This window comes from Rhinoraja longicauda, chromosome 8, assembly GCF_053455715.1.
Source record: "Rhinoraja longicauda isolate Sanriku21f chromosome 8, sRhiLon1.1, whole genome shotgun sequence".
In the NCBI taxonomy this organism is placed as follows: Eukaryota; Metazoa; Chordata; class Chondrichthyes; order Rajiformes; family Arhynchobatidae; genus Rhinoraja; species Rhinoraja longicauda.
The window spans coordinates 1,228,551-1,254,400 of record NC_135960.1 but is presented as its reverse complement, the minus strand read 5'-3'; the positions used below and the strand labels follow the sequence as shown (position 1 = coordinate 1,254,400).

Sequence of the window (25,850 nt, the reverse complement as noted above, 5' to 3'; positions counted from 1 at the left end):
GGTGTCAGATTAGGAAAAGGGGAGGTGCAACGAGACCTGGGTGTGCTTGTACATCAGTCACTGAAAGTAAGCATGCAGGTACAGCAGGCAGTGAAGAAAGTTATGGCATGTTGGCCTTCATTGCGAGAGGATTTGAGTTTAGGAGCAAGGAGGTCCTACTGCAGTTGTACAGGGCCCTGGTGAGACCGCACCTGGAGTACTGTGTGCAATGTTGGTCTCCTAATTTGAGGACATTCTTGCTATTGAGGGTGTGCAGCGTAGGTTCACCAGGTTAATTCCAGGGATGGCAGGACTGACATATGATGAAAGAATGGGTCGACTAGGCCTGTATTCACTGGAATTTAGAAGGATGAGAGGTGATCTTATAGAAACATGTCAAATTCTTAGAGGATTGGACAGGGAAGAGGCAGGAAAAATGTTCCCAATGTTGGGGGAGTCCCGAACCAGGGGCCACAGTTTAAGAATAAGGGGAGGCCATTTAGGACTGAGATGAGGAAAATACTTTTTCACCCAGAGAGTTATGAATGTGTGGAATTCTCTGCCACAGAAGGCAGTGGAGGCCAATTCACTGGATGTTTTCAAGAGAGAGTTAGATTTAGCTCTTAGGGCTAACGGGATCACGGGATATGGGGAGAAAGGAGGTACTGATTTTGGACGATCTGCCATGATCACAGTGAATGGCGGTGCTGGTTCGAAGGGCCGAATGGCCGACTCCTGCACCTACTTTCTATGTTTCTCTGACTCTGGTCTGTGTGACAGACTGGGCCACATCCATAACTCTCTGCGATTTCTTGTGGTCATCAGGTCGTACGTGATCGGAGCAGAATTAGGCCATTCAACCCATCTAGTCAAGTGTGTAGGATTGTGTTAGTGTGCGGGGATCGCTGGTCGGCGCGGACCCGGTGGGACTAAGGGGCCTGTTTCCGCGCTGTACCTCTAAACTAAACTAAAGGCAGGAGAATGGGGATAGATCAGCCATGATTGAATGGCAGACTAGACCTGATGGGCCGAATGGCCTAATTCTGCTCCTATCACTTATGAACCTAGACACTACCCCTCAGGTGCACCTCGCCCCCACCTCCATCCTGCCCCCCTCTCCTGCGCTGGCAAAGTGCGGCTCATTTATTTACCTTGGAGATGAAGATCGTGTTGATCTTGGGGTTGTGCGTGAAGTTTTGCAGGATCTGCATTCGCTCCCCCTGGGAGGTGGGACCATAGATGTACGGCCTGCAAATAGCAACACCACCTGTTAGTAGAGGCACACCACACACGGTCCCACCACAGTAGGTACACCACACACCATCCCAGCACACACCGTCCCACCACACACCGTCCCATCACACCCCATCCCAACACACCCCATCCCACCAGACACCGTCCCACCACATCCCATCCCATCACAGTAGATACACCACACACCATCCCAGCACACACCGTCCCATCACACACCATCCCACCACACACCGTCCCATCACACACCATCCCACCACACCCCATCCCACCACACACCGTCCCACCACATCCCATCCCACCACACACCGTCCCATCACACCCCATCCCACCACACCCCATCCCACCACACCCCGTCCCACCACACCCCATCCCACCACACCCCATCCCATCACACACCGTCCCACCACACCCCATCCCACCACACCCCATCCCACCATACACCGTCCCACCACACCCCATCCCATCACACACCGTCCCACCACACCCCATCCCATCACACACCACCCCACCACACACCATCCCACCACACCCCGTCCCATCACACACCATCCCACCACACACCATCCCACCACACCCCGTCCCATCACACACCGTCCCACCACACCCCATCCCATCACACCCCATCCCACCACACCCCGTCCCATCACACACCACCCCACCACACACCATCCCACCACACCCCATCCCACCACACCCCATCCCACCACACACCGTCCCACCACACACCATCCCACCACACACCGTCCCACCACACCCCATCCCACCACACCCCATCCCACCACACACCGTCCCACCACACCCCATCCCAGCACACACCGTCCCACCACACACCGTCCCATTACACACCATCCCACCACACCCCGTCCCACCACACACCACCCCACCACACACCATCCCACCACACCCCGTCGCATCACACACCGTCCCATTACACACCATCCCATCACACCCCGTCCCACCACACACCATCCCACCACACCCCATCCCACCACACACCGTCCCACCACACCCCATCCCATCACACACCGTCCCACCACACCCCATCCCATCACACACCGTCCCACCACACCCCATCCCACCACACCCCATCCCACCACACCCCATCCCACCACACCCAGTCCCATCACACACCACCCCACCACACCCCATCCCACCACACACCATCCCATCACACCCCATCCCATCACACACCGTCCCACCACACCCCATCCCACCACACCCCATCCCACCACACCCCATCCCACCACACACCGTCCCATCACACACCGTCCCAGCACACCCCATCCCAGCACACCCCATCCCACCACACACCGTCCCAGCACACACCGTCCCAGCACACACCGTCCATCCACACACCGTCCCAGCACACACCATCCCATCACACACCGTCCCACCACACACCGTCCCACCACACACCGTCCCAGCACACACCGTCCCAGCACACACCGTCCCACCACACACCGTCCCAGCACACACCGTCCCACCACACACCGTCCCAGCACACACCGTCCCATCACACACCGTCCCATCACACACCGTCCCACCACACACCGTCCCAGCACACACCGTCCCACCACACACCGTCCCAGCACACACCGTCCCATCACACCCCATCCCAGCACACCCCATCCCAGCACACACCGTCCCAGCACACACCGTCCCACCACACACCGTCCCATCACATAGACAATAGGTGCAGGAATAGGCCATTCGGCCCTTCGAGCCAGCACCGCCATTCAATATGATCATGGTGGATCATCCACAATCAGTACCCCGTTCCTGCTTTCTCCCCATACCCCTTGACTCCGTTAGCCCCAATAGCTAAATCTAATTCTCTCTTGAAAACATCCAGTTGGTCCTGGACTAGTGTGTGGGTGTCAGGGGTTATGGGGAGAAGGCAGGAGAATGGGGTTAGGAGGGAGAGATAGATCAGTCGTGATTGAATGGCAGAGTAGACTCGACGGGCCGTACAGCCCGATTCTATTCCTACTTCTTAAGACTCTCCCACTAGTGAAAACATCCTCTCCACATCCACTCTATCCAGGCCGCTCACTATTTGTTGTCGACCTCCCCATGGTGAGCCCTGTCAGCCGACCTGTCAGGCGAACAACGACCAGAGACAGCAGAAGCAGAAGCAGAAGCAGTTTCATAACTTCTGCTGCCTCAAACGCAAGAAGAAGAAGACTATTCTGTACGTTTCAATGAGGTCCCCCTCATCCTTCTGAACTCCTGCGAGTACAGGCCCAGTGCCCACAAACGCTCATCATATGTTAACCCACTCGTTCCTGGATGCGGAACTAAAACTAACCCAGAGGTCACCGGCAGGCTGAGCTGCCCTTTACCTGTTCAGCCTGATGGCGTACTCTCTCAGCGCAAACACGTTGTCGGCGAACACGATGATCTTGTCGTTTCTCCGCTCGTGGAAGCGGATCAGGAACTCACAGGCGCGGAACTTGTTGGGGTTCATCACGTACAGCAGCATGCGCTTCCTGGTCTTAATGGCAACGTACTCCCTGTAAAACTCTGGCGACATCGGGCACCAAACCTGCATGAACAATGGACACAGAGTGCCGGAGTAACTCAGCGGGTCAGGCAGCATCACCGGAGAACATGGATAGGTGACGTTTCACAGAGTGCTGGAGTAACTCAGCGGGTCAGGCAGCATCACCGGAGAACATGGATAGGTGACGTTTCACAGAGTGCTGGAGTAACTCAGCGGGACGGGCAGCATCTGTGGAGAACATGGATTGGTGACGTTTCACAGAGGGCTGGAGTAACTCAGCGGGACGGGCAGCATCTCTGGAGAGAAGGAATGGGTGACGTTTCGGGTCGAGAGCCTTGTTCAGACCGATGTCAGGGAAGAGTGAGACGAAGAGATATGGAAGGGTATGGTGTGAAAATGAGATATCAAAGAGGACGAAGTTCAAGGAACATGTGGAATAGATCATTGTAAGGTAGGGGAAGCTGTCAACGAGGAATAAGAGGATAAAATGTAATCAGGAGGCAGTCAGACTGGTCGGATAACTAGGGTGGTAGGATGGAGTGAGAGGGAAAGTTTAGTTTAGATCTTAGTTTAGAGATACAGCGCAGAAACAGGCCCTTTCGGCCCACTGGGTCCGCGCCGACCAGCGATCCCCGCACACTAACACTATCCTACACACCAGGGACAATTTTTTACATTTACACCAAGCCAATTAACCTGCATACCTGTACGTCTTTGGAGTGTGGGAGGAAACCGAAGATCTCGGAGAAAACCCACGCAGGTCACGGGGAGAACGTACAAACTCCGTACAGACAGCAACCGTAGTTGGGATGGAACCCGGGTCTCCGGCGCTGCATTCGCTGTAAGGCGGCAACTCTACCGCTGCGCCACCGTGACCGCCCGTACGGTTGAAGTTAGAGAGATCAATATCAGGTCGCTGGGCTACCTAAGCGCAATACGAGGAGGTGTTCCTCCACTGCGTTGTGCATCAGAACATAATTGGCATCAGATCTCTCTGTGCCCGCTCATCTCCCACCGAGGCCTGACCGATCACTGCGCCACCTCACACGAGCAGGCAGGCGATGGCACAGCAGGTGGAGCTGCCTTCTCCCCATCACCCCTGACACCCGCACTAATCAAGAATTTATCTATCTACGCCTTAAAATATCCACTGACTTGTGGCCTCCACAGCCGTCTGTGGCAAAGAATCCCACAGATTCACCACCCTCTGACTAAAGAAATTTCTTCTCAGCTCCTTCCTAAAAGAACTTCCTTTAATTCTGAGGCTGTGCCCTCTGGTCCTAGACTCTCCCACCAGTGGAAACATCCTCTCCACATCCACTCTGTCCAAGCCGAGATGTCTATCTAAGATGTACCTAAGTGCTTATGGATAGTGATACGTGTACTGAACAGTGTACAACAATGACTTTCACTGTGGCCTAGTGCACGTGATAAAGTACCGTATGCACTCATAGGGTCGTAGAGTCATAGAGTGATACAGTGTGGAAACAGGCCCTTTGGCCCAACTCGCCCACACCGGCCAACAATGTCCCAGCTACCCTAGTGCCACTTGCCTGCATTTGGCCCATATCCCTCCAAACCTGTCCTGTCCATGTACCTGTCCAACTGTTTCTTAAACGTTGGGATAGTCTCAGCCTCAACTACCTCCTCCGGCAGTTCGTTCCATACACCCACCACCCTCTGTGTGGAAAAGTTACCCCTCAGATTCCTATTAAATCTTTTCCCCTTCACTTTGAACCTATATCCTCTGGTCCTCGATTCCCCTACTCTGGGCAAGAGACTCTGTGCGTCTACCCGATCTATTCCTCTCATGATTTTGTACACCTCTATAAGATCTCCCCTCATCCTCCTGCACTCCATGGAATAGAGACCCAGCCTGCTCAACCTCTCCCTGTAGCTCACACCCTCTAGTCTCTCTATTGTCTATTGTCTAGTCCTATGTGTAGAGAGACTTGTACTGAACTGTGTACAAAAATGACTTTCACTGTACATAGAAACATAGAAAATAGGTGCAGGAATAGGCCATTCGGCCCTTTGAGCCAGCACCGCCATTCAATATGATCATGGCTGATCATCCAAAATCAGTTCCCTGTTCTGGCTTTTCCCCATATCCCTTGATTCCGTTAGCCCTAAGAGCTAAATCTAACTCTCTCTTGAATACATCCAGTGAATTGGTCTCCACTGCCCCCTGTAGCAGACAATTCCACAGATTCACAACTCTATGGGCAATTTTTTTTGGCCTCATCTCAGTCCTAAATGGCCTACCTCATATTCTTAAACTGTGACCCCTGGTTCTGGACTCCCCCAACATTGGGAACATTTTTCCTGCATCTAGCTTGTCCAGTCCTTTTATAATTTTATACGTCTCTATAAGATCCCCTCTCATCCTTCTAAACTCCAGTGAATTCTGAGGCTGTGCCCTCTGGTCCTAGACTCTCCCACCAGTGGAAACATCCTCTCCACATCCACTCTGTCCAAGCCGAGATGTCTATCTAAGATGTACCTAAGTGCTTATGGATAGTGATACTTGTAGTGAACTGTGTACAACAGTGACCTTCCCTGTGGCTGGGTGCACGTGATAAACAAGGTACCGTACGCAGCCCCTGCCTCAGGCCTCACCTCAGCACACTGCACCTTGGCGATGTACCCACTGTTCTGCAGCTCCATCCAGTTGGCCTCGAACAGTTTAGGCCCGATGAGGAAGTTGAGGTCGACGATCTTGTCGTCTTCCCGCACCAGTGTGGCCGTCAGTCCCAGCTTGCAGTGAGCCTGAACGATGGTCAGAACACGCCGGAACATTTTTGCTGGACAAAGAGTCATGGTGTCATTACAGCGTGGAAACAGGCCCTTCAGCCCAACTTGGGCCAGCATGCTCCCCACCTGCACTGGTCCCACCTGCCTGCATTTGGCCCATATACCTCTAAACAGTTTAATGTCACGTGTACCGAGGTACAGTGAAAAGCTTTTGTTGCGTGCTAACCAGTCAGCAGAAAGACAATAGGTTCTTATTAAATCTTTTTCCCTTCACCTTAAACGTGTGTCCTCTGGTCCTCGATTCACCTACTCTGGGCAAGAGACTGTGCATCTTCCTGAACCTCTTATCAGAGGTTATGGGGAGAAGGCAGGAGAATGGGGTTAGGAGGGAGAGATAGATCAGCCGTGATTGAATGGCGGAGTAGACTTTTATAGGTTGAATGACCTAATTCTACTCCTATCACTTATGATCTTATGATCTATTCCTCTGATGATTTTGTACATCTCGACAAGATCAAATCTTTTCCCCTTCACCTTGAACCTGTGTCCTCTGGTCCTCGATTCCCCTACTCTGGGCAAGAGACTCTGTGCATCTACCCGATCTATTCCTCTCATGATTTTGTACACCTCTGTAAGATCTCCCCTCATCCTCCTGCGCTCCATGGAATAGAGACCCAGCCTGCTCAACCTCTCCCTCTCCCTATAGCTCACACCCTCTAGTCCTGACAACACTCTCGTAACAGTGATGAACTCTACCAGCTGCATCTCTGCGCTATCTAATCGAGACCCAGCCTGCTCAACCTCTCCCTGTAGCTCAGCCCCTTTCAAGCATGGGAGGTGGAACCGCGCAGGTCGGAGCCACAGAGAGGACCGGCGCTGATGGTGGAGAGGTCGGTGCGTCGGTCGATGATGGCGCCGACCGACAGACACGTGGACGTGAGGACGCCGCAGCCGGGGGAAGGAACAATGGAGGACCCGGCGTGAGGGGACTGCCGTGGGGGAGGTGGAGAGAGAACAAAGGGGGGACTGGCATGGGGGGGGGGGGGATCTGTAACTTTGTAAGTGCCCTTTATGTGGTGACTCTTTGCATACCTTGGTATGAATAGCAAGCAAAGAATTTCACTGCGACTTGTCACATTTGACAATAAAGTATTCTATTTAGTTTAGTTTAGAGATACAGCGCGGAACAGGCCCTTTCGGCCCACCGGGTCCGCGCCGACCAGCGATCCCCGCACACTAACACTATCCTATACCCACTCGGGACAATTTTTACATTTACCAAGCCAATTAACCTGCAAACCTGCACGTCTTTGGAGTGTGGGAGGAAACCGAAGATCTCAGGCAAAACCCACACAGGTCACGGGGAGAGCGTGCAAACTCCGTACAGACAGCGCCCGTAGTCGGGATGGAACCCGGGTCTCCGGCGCTGCATTTGCTGTAAGGCGGCAACTCTACCGCCGCGCCACCGTGACCGGCCTAAATAGAGGATGTTGCCAGGAATAGAATATTCTCCAGGTGCTCCTCAGCTTCCGTTCCGAGAAACCCATCGGACACCAAAAGTATTGTAAGTGGAAATGCAGCGTAGTACGCGCGATCACGTGGCCGGGAGCGCGCGGCGGCTCGCTACGGGTCCCTGCAGTTTGCAACATCGCAGAGTCGAACGATCGCAAGTGGAAGCGTCGCCAGCCAGGGAGCTCCTGTATTCTATTCCTGGCCACATCCTGGTGAATCTCCCCGCACCGTCTCCCGCTGGGCGCTGGGCGCTGGGCGCGGTGATTACCGGGGATGGTGTGCACCTCGTCCAGCAGCATCAGCCCCCACTCCTGGCTCTTGAGCCACTCCATGACGCGCTCGGCCTCCCACGACCGCTTGGTGGTATGCCCCAGCATGGAGTAGGTGCTGATGGCCACCGAGCAGCCGATGGGCTTGTCCTTGGCGTCGGAGGTGAAGCGGCAGATCTGACTGTCGTCGATGGTGGACCACATCTTGAACTGCGACTTCCACTGCTCCACAGACACGGCGGAGGTGCAGAGCACCAGGCATCGCTTCCTCACCGTGCACGCTGCCGTCACCCCCACCAGCGACTTCCCCGCACCTGTGGGGAGACCCGGGCACCCGGAGGAAACACACCAGGTTTAGTTTACAATACAATACAATATATCTTTATTGTCATTGTACAGGGGTACAACGAGATTGGGAATGCGCCTCCCATACGAAGCAAAAGAGTTTAGATTAGAGATACAGCGCGGAAACAGGCCCTTCGGCCCACCGGGTCCGCGCCGACCAGCGATCCCCGCACATTAACACTATCCTACACCCACTAGAGACAATTTTTTAACATTTACCAAGACAATTAACCTACAAACCTGCACGTCTTTGGAGTCTCGGAGGAAACCGAAGATCCCGGAGAAAACCCACGCAGGTCACAGGGAGAACGTACAAACTCCACACGGAGTTTAGTTTAGTTTAGTTTAGACACAGCGCAGAAACAGCTCGACGGATCAAAGGGGCCTCATGTGCCAAGTGCTAGTTTAGTTTAGTTTAGAGATAAAGCGCGGAAACAGGTCCTTCGGCCCACTGAGTGCGCGCCGACCAGCGATCACCGCACACTAACACTATCCTACATCCATTAGGCACAATTTTGACATTTACACCAAGCCAATTAACCTGCAAACCTGCACGTCTTTGGAGTGTGGGAGGAAGCTGAAGAAAACCCACGCGTTCACAGGGAGAACGTACAAACTCCGTACAGACAGCACCCGTGGTAAGGATCAAACCCGGGTCTCCGGCGCTGCATTTGCTGTAAGACAGCAAATCTACCGCCGCGCCACCGTGACGTGACGTTGGAAGGAAACCGGAGAACCCGGAGAAAAACCCACGCGGTCAAGGACAGCCCCTGTAGTCGGGATGGAACCCGGGCTTCTGGTGCTGCGAGGCAGTGACTCTACCGCTGCGCCACCGTGCAGAGTGAGGTGGGGTACACAGCGGGGATGTACCACACAGCGCGGTGAGGTGGGGTACACAGCGGGGATGTACCACACAGCGCGGTGAGGAAGGGTACACAGCGGGGATGTACCACACAGCATGGTGAGGCGGAGTACATGGGGACGTGGCGCATGGCACGGTGAGGCGGAGTACACGGGGGGGATGTACCGCACGGAAAGGCGGGGTACACGGGGGGGACGTACCGCACGGCACAGTGAGGCGGGGTACACGGGGGGGATGTACCGCACGGCACGGTACACGGGGGGACGTACCGCACGGCGCGGTGAGGCGGAGTACACGGGGGGACGTACCGCACGGCACGGTGAGGCGGGGTACACGGGGGGGACGTACCGCACGGCACGGTGAGGCGGGGTACACGGGGGGGATGTACCGCACGGTGAGACGGGGTACACGGGGGGGACGTACCGCACCGCATGGCACGGCGGGGTACACGGGGGGATGTACCGCACGGCACGGCGAGGCGGGGTACACGGGGGGGACGTACCGCACGGCACGGTGAGGCGGGGTACGCAGCAGGCACGTACCGCACGGCAGGACGATGACGCCGGAGCGGGCGCGGCCGTTGCCGAACATCTTGCGCAGGCTCTTCTCCTGGTACGGCCGCAGCACGGCGGTGGGCTTCAGGTCGATGTTGACGTCGGGGTTGACCGTGTCGTTCCTGAAGTCATACTCCGCCAGCAGTGGGAACTCCATGTGGATGCAGCGCTTCTGCAGCTCCTCGATCATCTCCTGCACACGGACACAACGTCAAACACCGGCTTCACGAGAGGGAGATAGAAAACAGGTGCAGGAGGAGGCCACTCGGCCCCTCCAGCCAGCACCGACATTCATTGTGATCATGGCTGATCATCCACAATCAGTAACCCGCCACAGAGGGCAGTGGAGGCTAATTCACTGGATGGATTTAAAAGAGAGTTAGATAGAGCTCTAGGGGCTAGTGGAATCAAGGGATATGGGGAGAAGGCAGGCACGGGTTACTGATTGTGGATGATCAGCCATGATCACAGTGATGGCGGTGCTGGCTTGAAGGGCCAATGGGCTGAATGGCCTCCTCCTGCACATATTTTGTATGTTTCTAAAATGGCGTCAAAACTTGTGAATGATTGAATGAATGAATGAATGAATGAATGAATGAATGAATACTTTATTGTCGCCTGTGACAAGCCAGTGGTATTCTTGGTAGGGAAAGAGTCTCTGACAAAGGGTGACTTGGACAGGTTGTGTGAGTGGGCGGATGCATGGCAGATGCAGTTTAATGTGGATAAGTGTGAGATTATCCACTTTGGTGGTGAGAATAGGAAGGCAGAGTATTATCTGAATGGTGTCAAGATAGGAAAAGGGGACGTACAACGAGATCTGGGTGTCCTAATGCATCAGTCACTGAAACGAAGCATGCAGGTCCAGCAGGCAGTGAAGAAAGCCAATGGAGTCCATCGTGTCTACTCCACCATTCAATCATGGCTGATCTATCTTTCAGTCTCAACCCCATTCTCCTGCCTTCTCCCCATAACCCCATGACACCCCGTAATAAACACTAGCACTATCCTACAATTTACACCAAGCCAATTAACCTACAAACCTGCCCGTCTTTGGAGTGTGGGAGGAAACCGAAGATCTCGGAGAAAACCCACGCAGGTCACGGGGAGAACGAACAAACTCCGTACAGACAGCGCTCGTAGTCGGGATCGATCCCGTGTCTCTGGCGCTGTGAGGCAGCAGCTCTACCCGCTGCACCACCGTGCCGCCCTATTAATAAATTATTTGTCCTGGAAACATCTGTGTAAATCTTCTCCTCGCCCATTCCAGATCTATGGCTCTTTCCGTAGGTTGGTAGAGTTGCTGCCTCACAGCGCCAGAGACCCGGGTTCGATCCTGATTACAGGTGCTGTCTGTACAGAGTTTTGTACGCTCTCCCCGTGACCTGCGTGGGTTTTATCCAGGGTTTTCGGTTTCCTCCCACACTCCAAAGATATGCAGGTTTGGCTTGGTATAAACATACAAAATTGCCCCTAGTCACTGAAAGGAAGCATGCAGGTACAGCAGGCAGTGAAGAAAGTCAATGGAATGTTGGCCTTCATAACAAGAGGAGTTGAGTATAAGAACAAAGAGGTCCTTCTGCAGTTGTACAGGGCCCTAGTGAGACCGCACCTGCAGTACTGTGTGCAGTTTTGGTCTCCAAATTTGAGGAAGGATATTCTTGCTATTGAGGGCGTGCAGCGTAGGTTTACTAGGTTAATTCCCGGAATGGCGGGACTGTCATATGTTGAAAGACTGGAGCGACTAGGCTTGTATACACTGGAATTTAGAAGGATGAGAGGAGATCTTATCGAAACGTATAAGGGGTTGGACACGTTAGAGGCAGGAAACATGTTCCCAATGTTGGGGGAGTCCAGAACAAGGGGCCACAGTTTAAGAATAAGGGGTAAGCCATTTAGAACTGAGATGAGGAAAAACCTTTTCAGTCAGAGAGTTGTGAATCTGTGGAATTCTCTGCCTCAGAAGGTAGTGGAGGCCAATTCTCTGAATGCATTCAAGAGAGAGTTAGATAGAGCTCTTAAGGATAGCGGAGTCAGGGGGTATGGGGAGAAGGCAGGAACGGGGTACTGATTGAGAATGATCAGCCATGATCACATTGAATGGTGGTGTTGGCTCGAAGGGCCGAATGGCCTCCTCCTGCACCTATTGTCTATTGTCTATAGTGTGCGTGTAGGATAGTGTTAGCGTGCGGGGATCGCTGGTCGGTGCGGACCCGGTGGGCCGAAGGGCCGGTTTCTGCGCTGTATCTCTAAACTAGAACTACACTGCAGGTGCCGGGTGATTCACCAGCCACCCCACCCTGCCCGCCCGCCCGGTTACCTGCTTGACTTCAAAGGAGACCGTGTGCTGCTCCTCCTCCTCTTCCTCGTCCTTGTCCATCTGCTCATAGAATTCAAACAGGTCGGCGGGGACGTCAGGTTTCGGGGTGACGGGCTCCCCGCTTCGGGAGGTCGAGGCAGCCCCGTTGTTCTGCGTGGATTTGGGCATCTGCAAAAAAGATGGAGGAACACACGAGCTCAGTCCATCACACATCACACACATTGCCATCGCTGTAGGTACCACCACCTGCCTGTCCCTCCTGTTCATAAGTCACAAGAGCTGAATTAGGCCATTCGGCCCATCAGGTCTACTCCGCCATTCAATCATGGCTGATCTATCTTTCCCTCTCAGCCCCATTCTAGACAATAGATAATAGGTGCAGAAGGAGGCCATTCGGCCCCTCGAGCCAGCACCGCCATTCAATGTGATCACGGCTGATCATTCTCAATCAGTACCCCGTTCCTGCCTTCTCCCCATACCCCCTGACTCCGCTATCCTTAAGAGCTCTATCTAGCTCTCACTTGAATGCATTCAGAGAATTGGCCTCCACTGCCTTCTGAGGCAGAGAATTCCACAGATTTACAACTCTGACTGAAAAAGCTTTTCCTCTTCTCCGTTCTAAATGGCCTACCCCTTATTATTAAACTGTGGCCCCTGGTTCTTGACTCCCCCAACATTGGGAACATGTTTCCTGCCTCTAACGTGTCCAACCCCTTAATAATCTTATATGTTTTGATAAGATCCCCTCTCATCCTTCTAAATTCCAGTGTATACAAGCCTAGTCGTTCCCACCTTCTCCCCATAACCCCTGACACCTGCACTAATCAAGAACCTGACAATATCTGCCTTAAAAATATCCATTGACTTGGGCTCCACAGCCATCCCTGGCAATGAATCCCACAGATTCACCACTCGCTGGCTGAAGAAATTCCTCCTCATCTCCTTCCTAAAGGAACGTCCTTTAATTCTGGCTGTGTGTGACTTGGCTGAAGAGCCCGTTCCTGTGCTGTGTGGTTCTATATTATAAATTCTCCTTCCACCCACATTGAGTCATAGCGTGATACAGTGTGGAAACAGGGCCTTCGGCCCAACTTGCCCACACCGGCCAACATGTCCCATCTATACTAGTCCCACCTGCCTGCGCTTGGTCCATACCCCTCCAAACCTCTCCTATCCATGTACCTGTCCAACTGTTTCTTAAACATTGCGATAGTCCCAGCCTCAACTACCTCCTCCAGCAGCTCGTTCCATACACCCACCACTCTGTGTGAAAAAGTTACCCCACAGATTCATATTAAATCGTTTCCCCTTCACCTTGAACCTATGTCCTCTGGTCCTCAATTCCCCTATTCTGGGCAAGAGACTCATAAATTGACAATACATAGGAGCAGAATTAGACCATTCGGCCCATCGAGAGAGCCTTTCTGAGGTGCCACGGCTCGTCGGTCAGTCGGCGCGATCGTGAACCCACCCAAAGTCTCATCGGACGGCAGGGCCGATGGAAGGAGCCACTGGAGACGTGGGACGTGAGGAGCAAGGGCCAGTGGGAGAGTGAGCCGGGGTAATGTCTCCAGCTGCAGGCATCAAGGTCGGCTGCAGGAGGCGCCACCGAGAACTGAGGTTTTTTCACCTGTTTTTTTTCACCCAGAGAGTTGTTAATCTGTGGAATTCTCTGCCTCAAGAAAGAGTTAGATTTAGCTCTTGGGGCTAACGGAATCAGGGGTTATGGGGAGAAAGCTGGTACAGGGCACTGATTGTGGATGATCAGCCATGATCACAATGAATGGCGGTACTGGCTCGAAGGGCTGAATGGCCTCCTCCTGCACCTAGTTTCTATGTTGTGCTTTCATGGTCCAATCTGAGCCCCCTCCCCCCCCCCCCCCACGGGCTCCCGGCCGGTGCCCACTCACCAACATGGCCGATTTACTGGAGACGGTCCCCATGATGAGCTCGGTCTCGTCTCCCTCCACCGTGCGCAGTCGGCACTGCTTTATCACCTTGTCCTGCAGCACCTTCTGGATCACGTCAGGATAGGTGCTCTCCACAAAGTACCTGCAGGAACACACGCGCTCAGTCCATTACACACCGCCATCACAGTGAGGTGCCATCACGTGCCTGTCCCTCCTGTTCATACATAAATTATAAAAGGACTGGACAAGCTAGATGCAGGAATAATGTTCCCAATGTTGGGGGAGTCCAGAACCAGGGGCCACACAGTCTAAGATTAAAGGGGAGACCATTTAAAACTGAGGTGAGAAGGAATTTTTTCACCCAGAGAGTTGTGAATTTGTGGAATTCTCTGCCACAGAGGGCAGTGGAGGCCGATTCACTGGATGGATTTAAGAGAGAGTTAGATAGAGCTCTAGGGGGTAGTGGAATCAAGGGGTATGGGGAGAAGGCAGGCACGGGTTACTGATTGTGGATGATCAGCCATGATCACAATGAATGGCGGTGCTGGCTCGAAGGGCCGAATCGCCTCCTCCTGCACCTATTTTCCATGTTTCTATGTTCATAAGTCATAGGAGCTGAATTAGGCCATTCGGCCCATGATCGTCTACTCCGCCATTCAATCATGGCTGATCTATCTTTACCTCTCAGCCCCATTCTCCTGCCTTCTCCCCATAACCCCTGACACCCGTACTAATCAAGAATCTATCTATCTCTGCCTTAAAAATATCCACTGACTTGTGGCCTCCACAGCCGTCTGTGGCAAAGAATCCCACAGATTCACCACCCTCTGACTAAAGAAATTCCTTATCTCCTTCCTAAAGGAACGTCCTTTTATTCTGAGGCTGTGCCCTCTGGTCCTAGACTCTCCCACCAGTGGAAACATCCTCTCCACATCCACTCTATCCAGGCCGTTCACTATTCTGTACGTTTCAATGAGGTCCCCCCTCATCCTTCTAAACTCCAGCGAGTACAGGCCCAGTGCCGACAAACGCTCATCATATGTTAACCCACAGGTTAAACCTCCTCTGGACCCTCTCCAACACCAGCACATCAGGTATGACATTCAGTCTGAAGAAGGGTCCCGACCCGAAATGTCACACACCCTTTGTCTCCAGAGATGATCCCTGACCCGCTGAGTTACTCCAGCACTTTGTGTCTATTTTAAGGAGAAGCCATTCTTGATTGTGGCTGTAAATGGGAGATTTCTGCCAATGTACAGTCTGCCCAGTTGTACCCAACAGTGATTTAGAAACATAGACAATAGGTGCAGGAGGAGGCCATCTGGCCCTTCGAGCCAGCACCGCCATTCATTGTGATCATGGCTGATCATCCACAATCAGTATCCCGTGCCTGCCTTCTCCCCATATCCCTTGCTTCCACTAGTCCCTAGAGCTCTATTTAATTCTCTTTTAAATTCATCCAGTGAATTGGCCGACACTGCCCTCTGTGGCAGAGAATCCCACAAATTCACAACTCTGGGTGCAAAGGTTTTTTGTCACCTGTTTTACATGCCCTCCCTTTTATTCTTAGTCCTGGTTCTGGACTCCCCCAACATTGGGAACATTTTTCCTGCATCTAGCTTGTCCAGTCCTTTTATAAGGCCCCTCTCATCCTGACTGTACTTCACAACTACTTTATTGGGCATGAGGTGTTCCCAAAAACCAAACCATTATAGGTGTTTCTCTCGGGTCGAGACCCTTCTTCACCCATTCCTTCTCTCCCGAGATGCTGCCTGACCTGCTGAGTTACTCCAGCATTTTGTGAATAAATCGATTTGTACCAGCATCTGCAGTTATTTTCTTATACTACATAGGTGTTTCTCTGACGTGTCGACCAAGCAGACAAGGAGAAGGAATGTCACTTTCCCTACCTGTTGTGTTTCAGGACCAGCTTCAGCTTCCCATAACTAACCGTGCAGAGCTGTGGGAAGAAGCACAACATCCACACTGAATCCACACCCACAGAGCAAATAGACAAGTACAGCCCACAAACAGGCCCTTTGGCCCACAATGCCATAGAGTAATACAGCGCGGAAACAGACCCAACCGGCCAACATGCCCCAGCTACACTAGTCCCACCTGCCCGCGTTTGGCCCATACCCCTCCAAACCTGTCCTATCCATGTACCTGTCTAACTGTTTCTTAAACGTTGGGATAGTCCCAGCCTCAACAACCTCCTCCGGCAGCTCGTTCCATACACCCACCACACTCTGTGTGAAAAAGGTACCCTTCAGATTCCTATTAAATCTTTTCCCCTTCACCTTGAACCTATGTCCTCTGGTCCTCGATTCCCCTACTCTGGGCAAGAGACTCTGTGCATCTACCCGATCTATTCCTCTCATGATTTTACACATTCCCATGCCGAACATGATTGCAGGTTGAACTAATCTCCTCTACCTGCACGCGATCCATACCCCTCCATTCCCTGCATATCCATGTGCCAAGCCAAAAGTCTCTTAAACACCACTATCCTGTTTGCCTCCAGCACCACCCTGGCAGTGTGTTCCAGGCCCCCACCCCCCTCTGTGTAAAAAAAACATCCTGCACATTTGCTTTAAAGAAAACATAGAAAATAGGTGCAGGAGGAGGCCATTTGGCCCTTCGAGCCAGCACCGCCATTCATTGTGATCATGGCTGATCGTCCACAATCAGTAACCCGTGCCTGCCTTCTCCCCATATCCCTTGATTCCACTAGCCCCTAGAGCTCTATCTAACTCTCTTTTAAATCCATCCAGTGAATTGGCCTCCACTGCCCTCTGTGGCAGAGAATTCCACAAATTTACAACTCTCTGGGTGAAAATGTTTTTTCTCACCTCAGTTTTAAATGGCCTCCCCTTTATTCTTAGACCGTGTGGCTCCTGGTTCTGGACTCCCCAAACATTAGGAACATTTTTCCTGCATCTTGCTTGTCCAGTCCTTTTATAATTTTATACGTCTCTATAAGAACCCCTCTCATCCTTCTAAACTCCAGTGAATACAAGCCCAGTCTTTTCAATCTTTCCTCATATGACAGCCCCGTCATCCCGGTGAATTTAGATGAGGAAAAACTTTTTCAGTCAGAGAGTTGTGAATCTGTGGAATTCTCTGCCTCAGAAGGCAGTGGAGGCCAATTCTCTGAATGCATTCAAGAGAGAGCTAGATAGAGCTCTTAAGGATAGCGGAGTCAGGGGATATGGGGAGAAGGCAGGAACGGGGTACTGATTGTGGATGATCAGCCATGATCACATTGAATGGCGGTGCTGGCTCGAAGGGCCGAATGGTCTCCTCCTGCACCTATTGTCTAATAATCCAGTAATTATCCGGTAACAAAAGCCCCATTGGCCCGCTGAGCGTCACCTTAATGAACTGCATGATGCCATCAGGAATGGAGGTCTTGCTGAGTTTCTGCAGGTACTCGATGATGTCGCTGGTCTGCAGGCCGACACTGACCGCTGCGTACAGGGAGTAGGCGGTCAGCTTGTACTCGTGCGTGTGCGTGGGCCGGCACACCGGCTCGGCGATCGCCACCAGGAAGTCCTGAGCGTACTTGTAGACCGGCGAGAAGGCCTCCAGGAAGATGTGCCCATCCGGAGCCTGCACACGTGAAGCAAGACGTCTCAGCAAGGCGGTGAAGGAAGCCACAAAGACGCACACACACACAGTGAGGGGGGGTAACACTGCACGGAACCCCGTGGGTCAGGCAGCGTCTGGGCTGAACATCAACTGCACAGAATACTCCAAGTGCAGTCCAACCAATGTCCGAAAGAGCTGCAGCTAGACACAAAATGCTGGAGTAACTCAGCAGGTCAGGCAGCATCTGTGGAGAACATGGACACAGAGTGCTAGAGTAACTCAGCAGGTCAGGCAGCATCTCGGGAGAGAAGGAATGGGTGACGTTTCCGGATCGACTCTTCTTCAGCTCAGATAATCCCTGCTTTCCCTCTCTATCCCCTCCCCCTTCCCAGTTCTCCCTCTAGTCTTCTTGTCTCTGACTACATTCTATCTTTATCCTGCCCCCTCCCCTGACATCAGTCTGAAGAAGGGTCTCGACCTGAAATGTCACACATTCCTTCTCTCCCGAGATGCTGCCTGACCTGCTGAGTTACTCCAGCACTCTGTAATACGTCACCTATCCGTGTTCTCCACAGATGCTGCCTGACCCGCTGAGTTACTCCAGCACTCTGTGATACGTCACCTATCCATGTTCTCCACAGATGCTGCCTGAGTTACTCAAGCGTCTGCTCCAGCAACTTGTATCTACCTCTATTGTGCAGAGATACAGCGCGAAAACAGGCTCTTCGACACACTGAGTCCGTGCCGACTAATGATCACACTGTACACCAGCACTATCCTGCACACTGGGGACAATTTACAGAAGCCAATTAACCTACAAACCTGCACGTCTTTGGAGTGTGGGAGGAAACCGGAGCGCCCGGAGAAAACCCATGCGGTCACGGGGAGAACGTACAAACTCCAAACAGACAGCGCCCGAAGTCAGGATTGAATCCGGGTATCTCGCGCTGTAAGGTAGCAGCTCTACCCCCTGCACCACCGTGCCCCCCTAAGTATTTGAAGAGAATGTCTGCTTTCACGAGAGGCAGCATGAAGGGTGTAGGCAGCAGCTCACAGGCTCGCCACCCCCTCCCCTCCTGCTGGCGGGGTGGGGCAGGGGTGGGGATGGCGGTGGAACCAGAGTAACCCCTCTGCTGTTTGGAGTGAAGGGGCGTGGCTGTGTTCTGCAGCTGCGGCTCACCGGCAGTCTCTCTGTCTTTTTTTTGTTTTTTGTCTATTGTCATCGTTTAATGTATGTTTTGTTCTATTTTTAACTCTGTGTATGTGGGGGGGTGGTGGGGGGGTTGGGGGAAACCCTTTTTTCTAATCTCTTCCTCAACGGAGATGCGACCTTTACCGTGTCGTATCTCCGTTCGCGCTACGGCCTAACATCGTGGAGTCGGCGGCCTCCAGCTGGGATCGACCTTGAAGACTCCGGTCGCAGGGCCTGGACTTACCATCTCGGAGGCTTCGGCCGTGGGCCCTGCAGACCGCAACATCGGGAGTTCGCAGGTCCCTGGCTGGCGACCGGTTTTTGGGAGCTCCAGCCGTAGCAGCTTCGACCGCCCCGAAGCGCGAGGTACGATCGACCCGCTCGCAGCCCCTTCATCACCCTGCGTGTCCCGGCCGCAGCACTTTCCATCGCCCGGTGGGGGCTCAGGACTTTCATCGGCCTGCTCGGCTCGGCCCTGGGACTTTCCATCGCCCGGTGGGGGCTCAGGACTTTCATCGGCCTGCTCGGCTCGGCCCTGGGACTTTCCATCGCCCGGTGGGGGCTTCAAAAAGTTGGGAGCCTCGATCACCTCGTGGCACCACGGGAGAAGAATGAGGAGGAGATAAAACTTTGCCTTCCTTCACAGTGAGGGTATGCCTAGAGCAATCACTGTGATGGCTGTTTGTGTAAAAAATTGTATCTGTGTGTCCTGTGCTTTTTGTTGTCTACTGCCGGACCCTGACGTGAGAGGAGGCTGGCGTTGTTTATTCGCCGCTTTTCCGTCAGGATAGTTTGTCTGTTTGTTTTTATGTTAATTGTTTTTGTAAAGCGCTTTGAGCACCCGATAAGGCGTTATATAAAATAAATGAATTATTATTATTATTATTATTATGTTTCTGCAGTTACTACAGCACCAAGTCGGTTGCTTCCAAGATGGCGCCCAACCCAGGCGACTATATGCTTGCTAGCTCCAGGAGCAGATCTACAAGCTCATATTACAATCGCTCCACGCTCTTAAATCTCTATTCCTACAGCAACGCTAAACATTAATCCTCTATCATGTATCTATACACTGTAAATGGCCTAATTGTAATCATGTATTGTCTTTCTGCTGACTTGATAGCAAGCAAGAAAAGCTTTTCACTGGACCTCAGTATAGGTGGCAATAAAATAAAATAAACTACGTCTGTGTTGAACAACAGCCAAGGCAGTAACTCTACCACCTTGCGCCACTGTGCTGCTACCACTCCGAATGGCTTCTGTGACTTATGAAGTTGTGAAGCAGGGTTTAGTGGGTTAGTGTAGGAAGGAACTGCAGATGCTGGTTTAAACTGTAGACACAAAAAGCTGGAGTAACTCAGCGGGTCAGACAGCATCTCTGGAGAAAAGGAATAGGTGACGTTTCGGGTCGAGACCCTTCTTCAGACAAGAGTCAGGGGAAAGGGAAACGAGAGATCTTTCATTCATTTGTTCTATATCTCTCCATATCATTGTCTACATCATCATTTTACAGCAGCCAATTAACCTGCAAACCAAAGATAGACACATAATCCTGGAGTAACTCAGCGGGACAGGCAGTATCTCTGGAGAGAAGGCATGGGTGACGTTTCGGGTCGAGACCCTTCTTCAGACTGAAAGTCAGGGGAAAGGGAAACGAGAGATATAGACGGTGATGTGGAGAGATAAAGAACAATGAATGAAAGATGTGCAAAAAAGTAACGGTGATAAAGGAAGCAGGCCATTGTCAGCAGATTGCTGGGTGAAAACGAGAAGCTGGTGCGACTTGGGTGGGGGAAGGGATAGAGAGAGAGAGAGAGAGAGAGAATGCAGTGGCTACTTGAAGTTGGAGAAATCAATAATCATACCACTGGGCTGTAAGCTGCCCAAGAGAAATATGAGATGCTGTTCCTCCAATTTGTGTTTAGTCTCACTCTGACAATGGAGGAGACCCAGGACAGAAAGGTCAGTGTAGGAATGGAAGGAGAATTAAAGTGTTTAGCAACCGGGAGATCAGGTAGGTCCAGGCGGGCTGAGATAAGGTTTTTGTTCAGCGAAACGACCGCCCAGTCTGCGTCTGGTCTCGCCGACGTATAAGAGTCCACATCTTGAACAATGGATAGAGTGCCTAAAAAAACAGCAGTCGGAAGAAGGGGCTCCACCCGAAACATCACCTACTTCTTTGAAGTCTATCTTTGGTGGGTTATAGGGTTGCCAACTTGGTTCTTGGTCTCCAAATTTGAGGAAGGATATTCTTGCTATTGAGGGCGTGCAGCGTTGGTTTACTAGGTTAATTCCCGGAATGGCTGGACTGTCATGTGTTGAAAGACTGGAGCGACTAGGCTTGTATACACTGGAATTTAGAAGGATGAGAGGGGATCTTATCGAAACGTTTAAGATTATTAAGGGGTTGGACACGTTAGAGGCAGGAAACATGTTCCCAATGTTGGGGGAGTCCAGAACCAGGGGCCACAGTTTAAGAATAATGGGTAGGCCATTTAAAACTGAGATGAGGAAAACGTTTTTCAGTCAGAGAGTTGTAAATCTGTGCAATTCTCTGCCTCAGAAGGCAGTGGAGGCCAATTCTCTGAATGCATTCAAGAGAGAGCTAGATAGAGCTCTTAAGGATAGCGGAGTCAGGGGGTATGGGGAGAAGGCAGGAACGGGGTACTGATTGAGAATGATTAGCCATGATCACATTGAATGGCGGTGCTGGCTCGAAGGGCCAAATGGCCTCCTCCTGCACATATTGTCTATTGTCCTCTAAAATATTCCAAATGGATTTTAAACTGGAGGACAAATACGGGACAAGGTGACGTCACCGTGCCCGTGACCTCACCCAGCCAGCGGCCACGTGCTCCCGCTCCACCAATGGCAGCTGGGTGGTGACATCACCTTGTCCCGTATTTGGGAGCGAGGAAGTTGGCAACCCCTACTAATACGGGACATGGGCGGTCCCGTACGGGACAAACTAATTTGGCCCAAAATACGGGATGTCCCGGCTAATACGGGACGTTTGGCAACCCTAGTGGGATAGTAGCAGGACCCACCACCCAGAGCGGCCGGGAGGAGTGGTCATCCTTCAGGGTCATCAGGCTCCGGTAGTCCTTGGCTCCGTACTCATCCTCCTTGACCACAGCCTCTTCCACCTGCTTGCCAGCCGCAGAGGGCAGAGCTTCCTCCGAGTCCGCTCCGGCCGCGGCTGACTCATCCTCCTCCTCCTCCTCCTCCTCGTTACGACGCTTCTTTGACTTCTTCTTGTCTGGGGAAAAGAATATTCGACCAAGGTTTAGCTCAGCGATACAGGCCCTTCGGCCCACCGTGTCCGTGGTGGACCAGCGATCACCGCAAACTAGCACTATGGTACGCACACTAAAATGACAACCCACACCTCCAGATTCAGGGACAGTGGGAGGGGGATGGAGGGAGAGGGAGGGGGGGGGAGGGGGATGGAGAGGGGGAGCGAAATGGAGGGAGGGGGAGGGAGATGGAGGGGAGGGGATGGAGGGAGGGAGAGGAAGGGGATGGAGGGAGGGGAGCGAGATGGAGATGGAGGGAAGGGACATGGAGGGAGGGAGATGGAGGGGAGGGAGATGGAGGGAGGTGGAGGGGAGGGAGATGGAGGGGAGGGGATGGAGGGAGGGAGAGGAAGGGGAGGGAGATGGAGGGAGGTGGAGGGGAGGGAGATGGAGGGGAGGGGATGGAGGGAGGGAGAGGAAGGGGATGGAGGGAGGGGAGCGAGATGGAGATGGAGGGAAGGGACATGGAGGGAGGGAGAGGGAGGGGAGGGAGATGGAGGGAGGGAGATGGAGGGGAGGAAGGGAGGGAGATGGCAGGGAGGGAGATGGAGGGGAGGGAGATGGAGGGAGGGAGATGGCAGGGAGGGAGATGGAGATGGAGGGAGGGAGGTAGAGGGGAGGGAGATGGAGGGGGAGGGAGATGGAGGGAGGGAGATGGAGGGAGGAAGGGAGGGAGATGGAGGGAGGGAGGTAGAGGGGAGGGAGATGGAGGGGAGGGAGGGAGATGGAGGGAGGGAGGTAGAGGGGAGGGAGATGGAGGGGAGGGAGGGAGATGGAAGGAGGAAGGGAGGGAGATGGAGGGAGGAAGGGAGGGGAGGGAGGTAGAGGGGAGGGAGATGGAGGGGAAGGAGATGGAGGGGAGGGAGGGAGATGGAGGAAGGAAGGGAGGGAGATGGAGGGAGGGAGGTAGAGGGGAGGGAGATGGAGGGGAGGGAGATGGAGGGGAGGGAGATGGAGGGGAGGGAGGGAGATGGAGGGAGGAAGGGAGGGAGATGGAGGGGAGGGAGGTAGAGGGGAGGGAGATGGGGGGAGGGAGGGAGATGGAGGGAGGAAGGGAGGGAGATGGAGGGGAGGGAGGTAGAGGGGAGGGAGATGGAGGGGAGGGAGGGAGATGGAGGGAGGGAGGTAGAGGGGAGGGAGATGGAGGGGAGGGAGGGAGATGGAGGGAGGAAGGGAGGGAGATGGAGGGAGGAAGGGAGGGAGATGGAGGGAGGGAGGTAGAGGGGAGGGAGATGGAGGGGAGGGAGATGGAGGGGAGGGAGGGAGATGGAGGGAGGGAGGGAGGGAGATGGAGGGAGGGAGGTAGAGGGGAGGGAGATGGAGGGAGGAAGGGAGGGAGATGGAGGAGAGGGAGATGGAGGGAGGGAGGGAGGGAGGGAGATGGAGGGGAGGGAGTTGGAGGGAGATGGAGGGAGGGAGATGGAGGGAGGAAGATGGAGGGAGTTGGAGGGAGGGAGATGGAGGGAGGGAGATGGAGGGAGGGAGATGGAGGGAGGGAGATGGAGGGAGGGAGATGGAGGGAGGGAGATGGAGGGAGATGGAGGGAGGGAGATGGAGGGAGGAAGGGAGATGGAGGGGAGGGAGATGGAGGGAGGGAGGGAGGGAGATGGAGGGGAGGGAGTTGGAGGGAGATGGAGGGAGATGGAGGGAGGGAGTTGGAGGGAGATGGAGGGAGGGAGATGGAGGGAGATGGAGGGAGGGAGATGGAGGGAGGGAGATGGAGGGAGATGGAGGGAGGGAGTTGGAGGGAGGGAGATGGAGGGAGGGAGATGGAGGGAGGGAGATGGAGGGAGGGAGATGGAGGGAGGGAGATGGAGGGAGGGAGATGGAGGGAGATGGAGGGAGGGAGATGGAGGGAGGGAGATGGAGGGAGATGGAGGGAGGGAGTTGGAGGGAGGGAGATGGAGGGAGATGGAGGGAGGGAGTTGGAGGGAGGGAGATGGAGGGAGATGGAGGGAGGGAGTTGGAGGGAGGGAGATGGAGGGAGGGAGATGGAGGGAGGGAGATGGAGGGAGGTGGAGGGAGGGAGATGGAGGGAGATGGAGGGAGGGAGTTGGAGGGAGGGAGATGGAGGGAGGGAGATGGAGGGAGGGAGTTGGAGGGAGGTGGAGGGAGGGAGATGGAGGGAGATGGAGGGAGGGAGATGGAGGGAGGGAGATGGAGGGAGATGGAGGGAGGGAGTTGGAGGGAGGGAGATGGAGGGAGATGGAGGGAGGGAGTTGGAGGGAGGGAGATGGAGGGAGATGGAGGGAGGGAGTTGGAGGGAGGGAGATGGAGGGAGGGAGATGGAGGGAGGGAGATGGAGGGAGGTGGAGGGAGGGAGATGGAGGGAGATGGAGGGAGGGAGTTGGAGGGAGGGAGATGGAGGGAGGGAGATGGAGGGAGGGAGTTGGAGGGAGGTGGAGGGAGGGAGATGGAGGGAGATGGAGGGAGGGAGTTGGAGGGAGGGAGATGGAGGGAGGGAGATGGAGGGAGGGAGTTGGAGGGAGGTGGAGGGAGGGAGATGGAGGGAGGGAGTTGGAGGGAGGGAGATGGAGGGAGGGAGATGGAGGGAGGGAGTTGGAGGGAGGTGGAGGGAGGGAGATGGAGGGAGATGGAGGGAGGGAGATGGAGGGAGGGAGTTGGAGGGAGGAAGGGAGATGGAGGGGAGGTCGGGGCCGCGCTGGTGTCGGGGCCGCGCTGGTGTCGGGGCCGCGCTGGTGTCGGGGCCGCGCTGGTGTCGGGGCCGCGCTGGTGTCGGGGCCGCGCTGGTGTCGGGGCCGCGCTGGTGTCGGGGCCGCGCTGGTGTCGGGGCCGCGCTGGTGTCGGGGCCGCGCTGGTGTCGGGGCCGCGCTGGTGTCGGGGCCGCGCTGGTGTCGGGGCCGCGCTGGTGTCGGGGCCGCGCTGGTGTCGGGGCCGCGCTGGTGTCGGGGCCGCGCTGGTGTCGGGGCCGCGCTGGTGTCGGGGCCGCGCGTCTCTGCACCTCGCTCCTTCCTCCCCATGGCGACCGGCAGCCGCAGCGGAGTCGCCGCGCATGCTCGGAACCCGACGCCACACGTGATCCCTTACACGTGACCGCGTCGGGCCCTCCCCAACACGTGACCCCACATACGTCACCCTCATCCCCACACGTGACCCCACATACGTCACCCTCATCCCCACACGTGACCCCACATACGTCACCCTCATCCCCACACGTGACCCCACTTACGTCACCCTCATCCCCACACGTGACCCCCACACACGTCAGGCAGTAGATGTAGCAGCTTGGTGCTGTAATGTATTACAGGTCCTATGACGTAAGTGCTTCAATATAATGATGCGTTGTATCTTAGCGTGGACTTAAGCACTTTATTACATGGTGTCAGAGTCAACTCGGACCTACTCCTCTGCGTTTATCAAGTTTTATTTTCTTTATTTAGTTTGCTCCTGTTATCTCCATTATGGCTAATTCGTGCCGTCGCCCAGACCCTCTGATCTTTGATTTAGACATTGCTGAACGTTGGCGTCTTTTCGAGCGTGACTACACT

General features: G+C 54.1%; 1 protein-coding gene across 2 annotated transcripts in view; it reads right to left on the bottom strand.

Annotated features, from left to right (window-relative positions):
- Positions 1-25,417, bottom strand: part of ercc3 (excision repair cross-complementation group 3) — a 51,785-nt gene extending 26,368 nt beyond the window's left edge. For both annotated transcript variants that reach the window (XM_078403246.1, XM_078403245.1), the window contains exons 1-11: positions 25,304-25,417; positions 22,093-22,304; positions 17,638-17,874; positions 16,173-16,222; positions 14,263-14,404; positions 12,353-12,520; positions 10,021-10,225; positions 8,271-8,585; positions 6,356-6,540; positions 3,576-3,778; positions 1,131-1,227 (exon numbers count right to left, since the gene is read on the bottom strand). In XM_078403246.1, coding sequence (XP_078259372.1) covers positions 1,131-1,227; positions 3,576-3,778; positions 6,356-6,540; positions 8,271-8,585; positions 10,021-10,225; positions 12,353-12,520; positions 14,263-14,404; positions 16,173-16,222; positions 17,638-17,874; positions 22,093-22,304; positions 25,304-25,322 — 1,833 coding nt within the window. In that variant the 5' untranslated portion in view covers positions 25,323-25,417. The remainder of the gene's footprint in view (positions 1-1,130; positions 1,228-3,575; positions 3,779-6,355; positions 6,541-8,270; positions 8,586-10,020; positions 10,226-12,352; positions 12,521-14,262; positions 14,405-16,172; positions 16,223-17,637; positions 17,875-22,092; positions 22,305-25,303) is intronic.
- Positions 25,418-25,850: the final 433 nt, after the last annotated feature.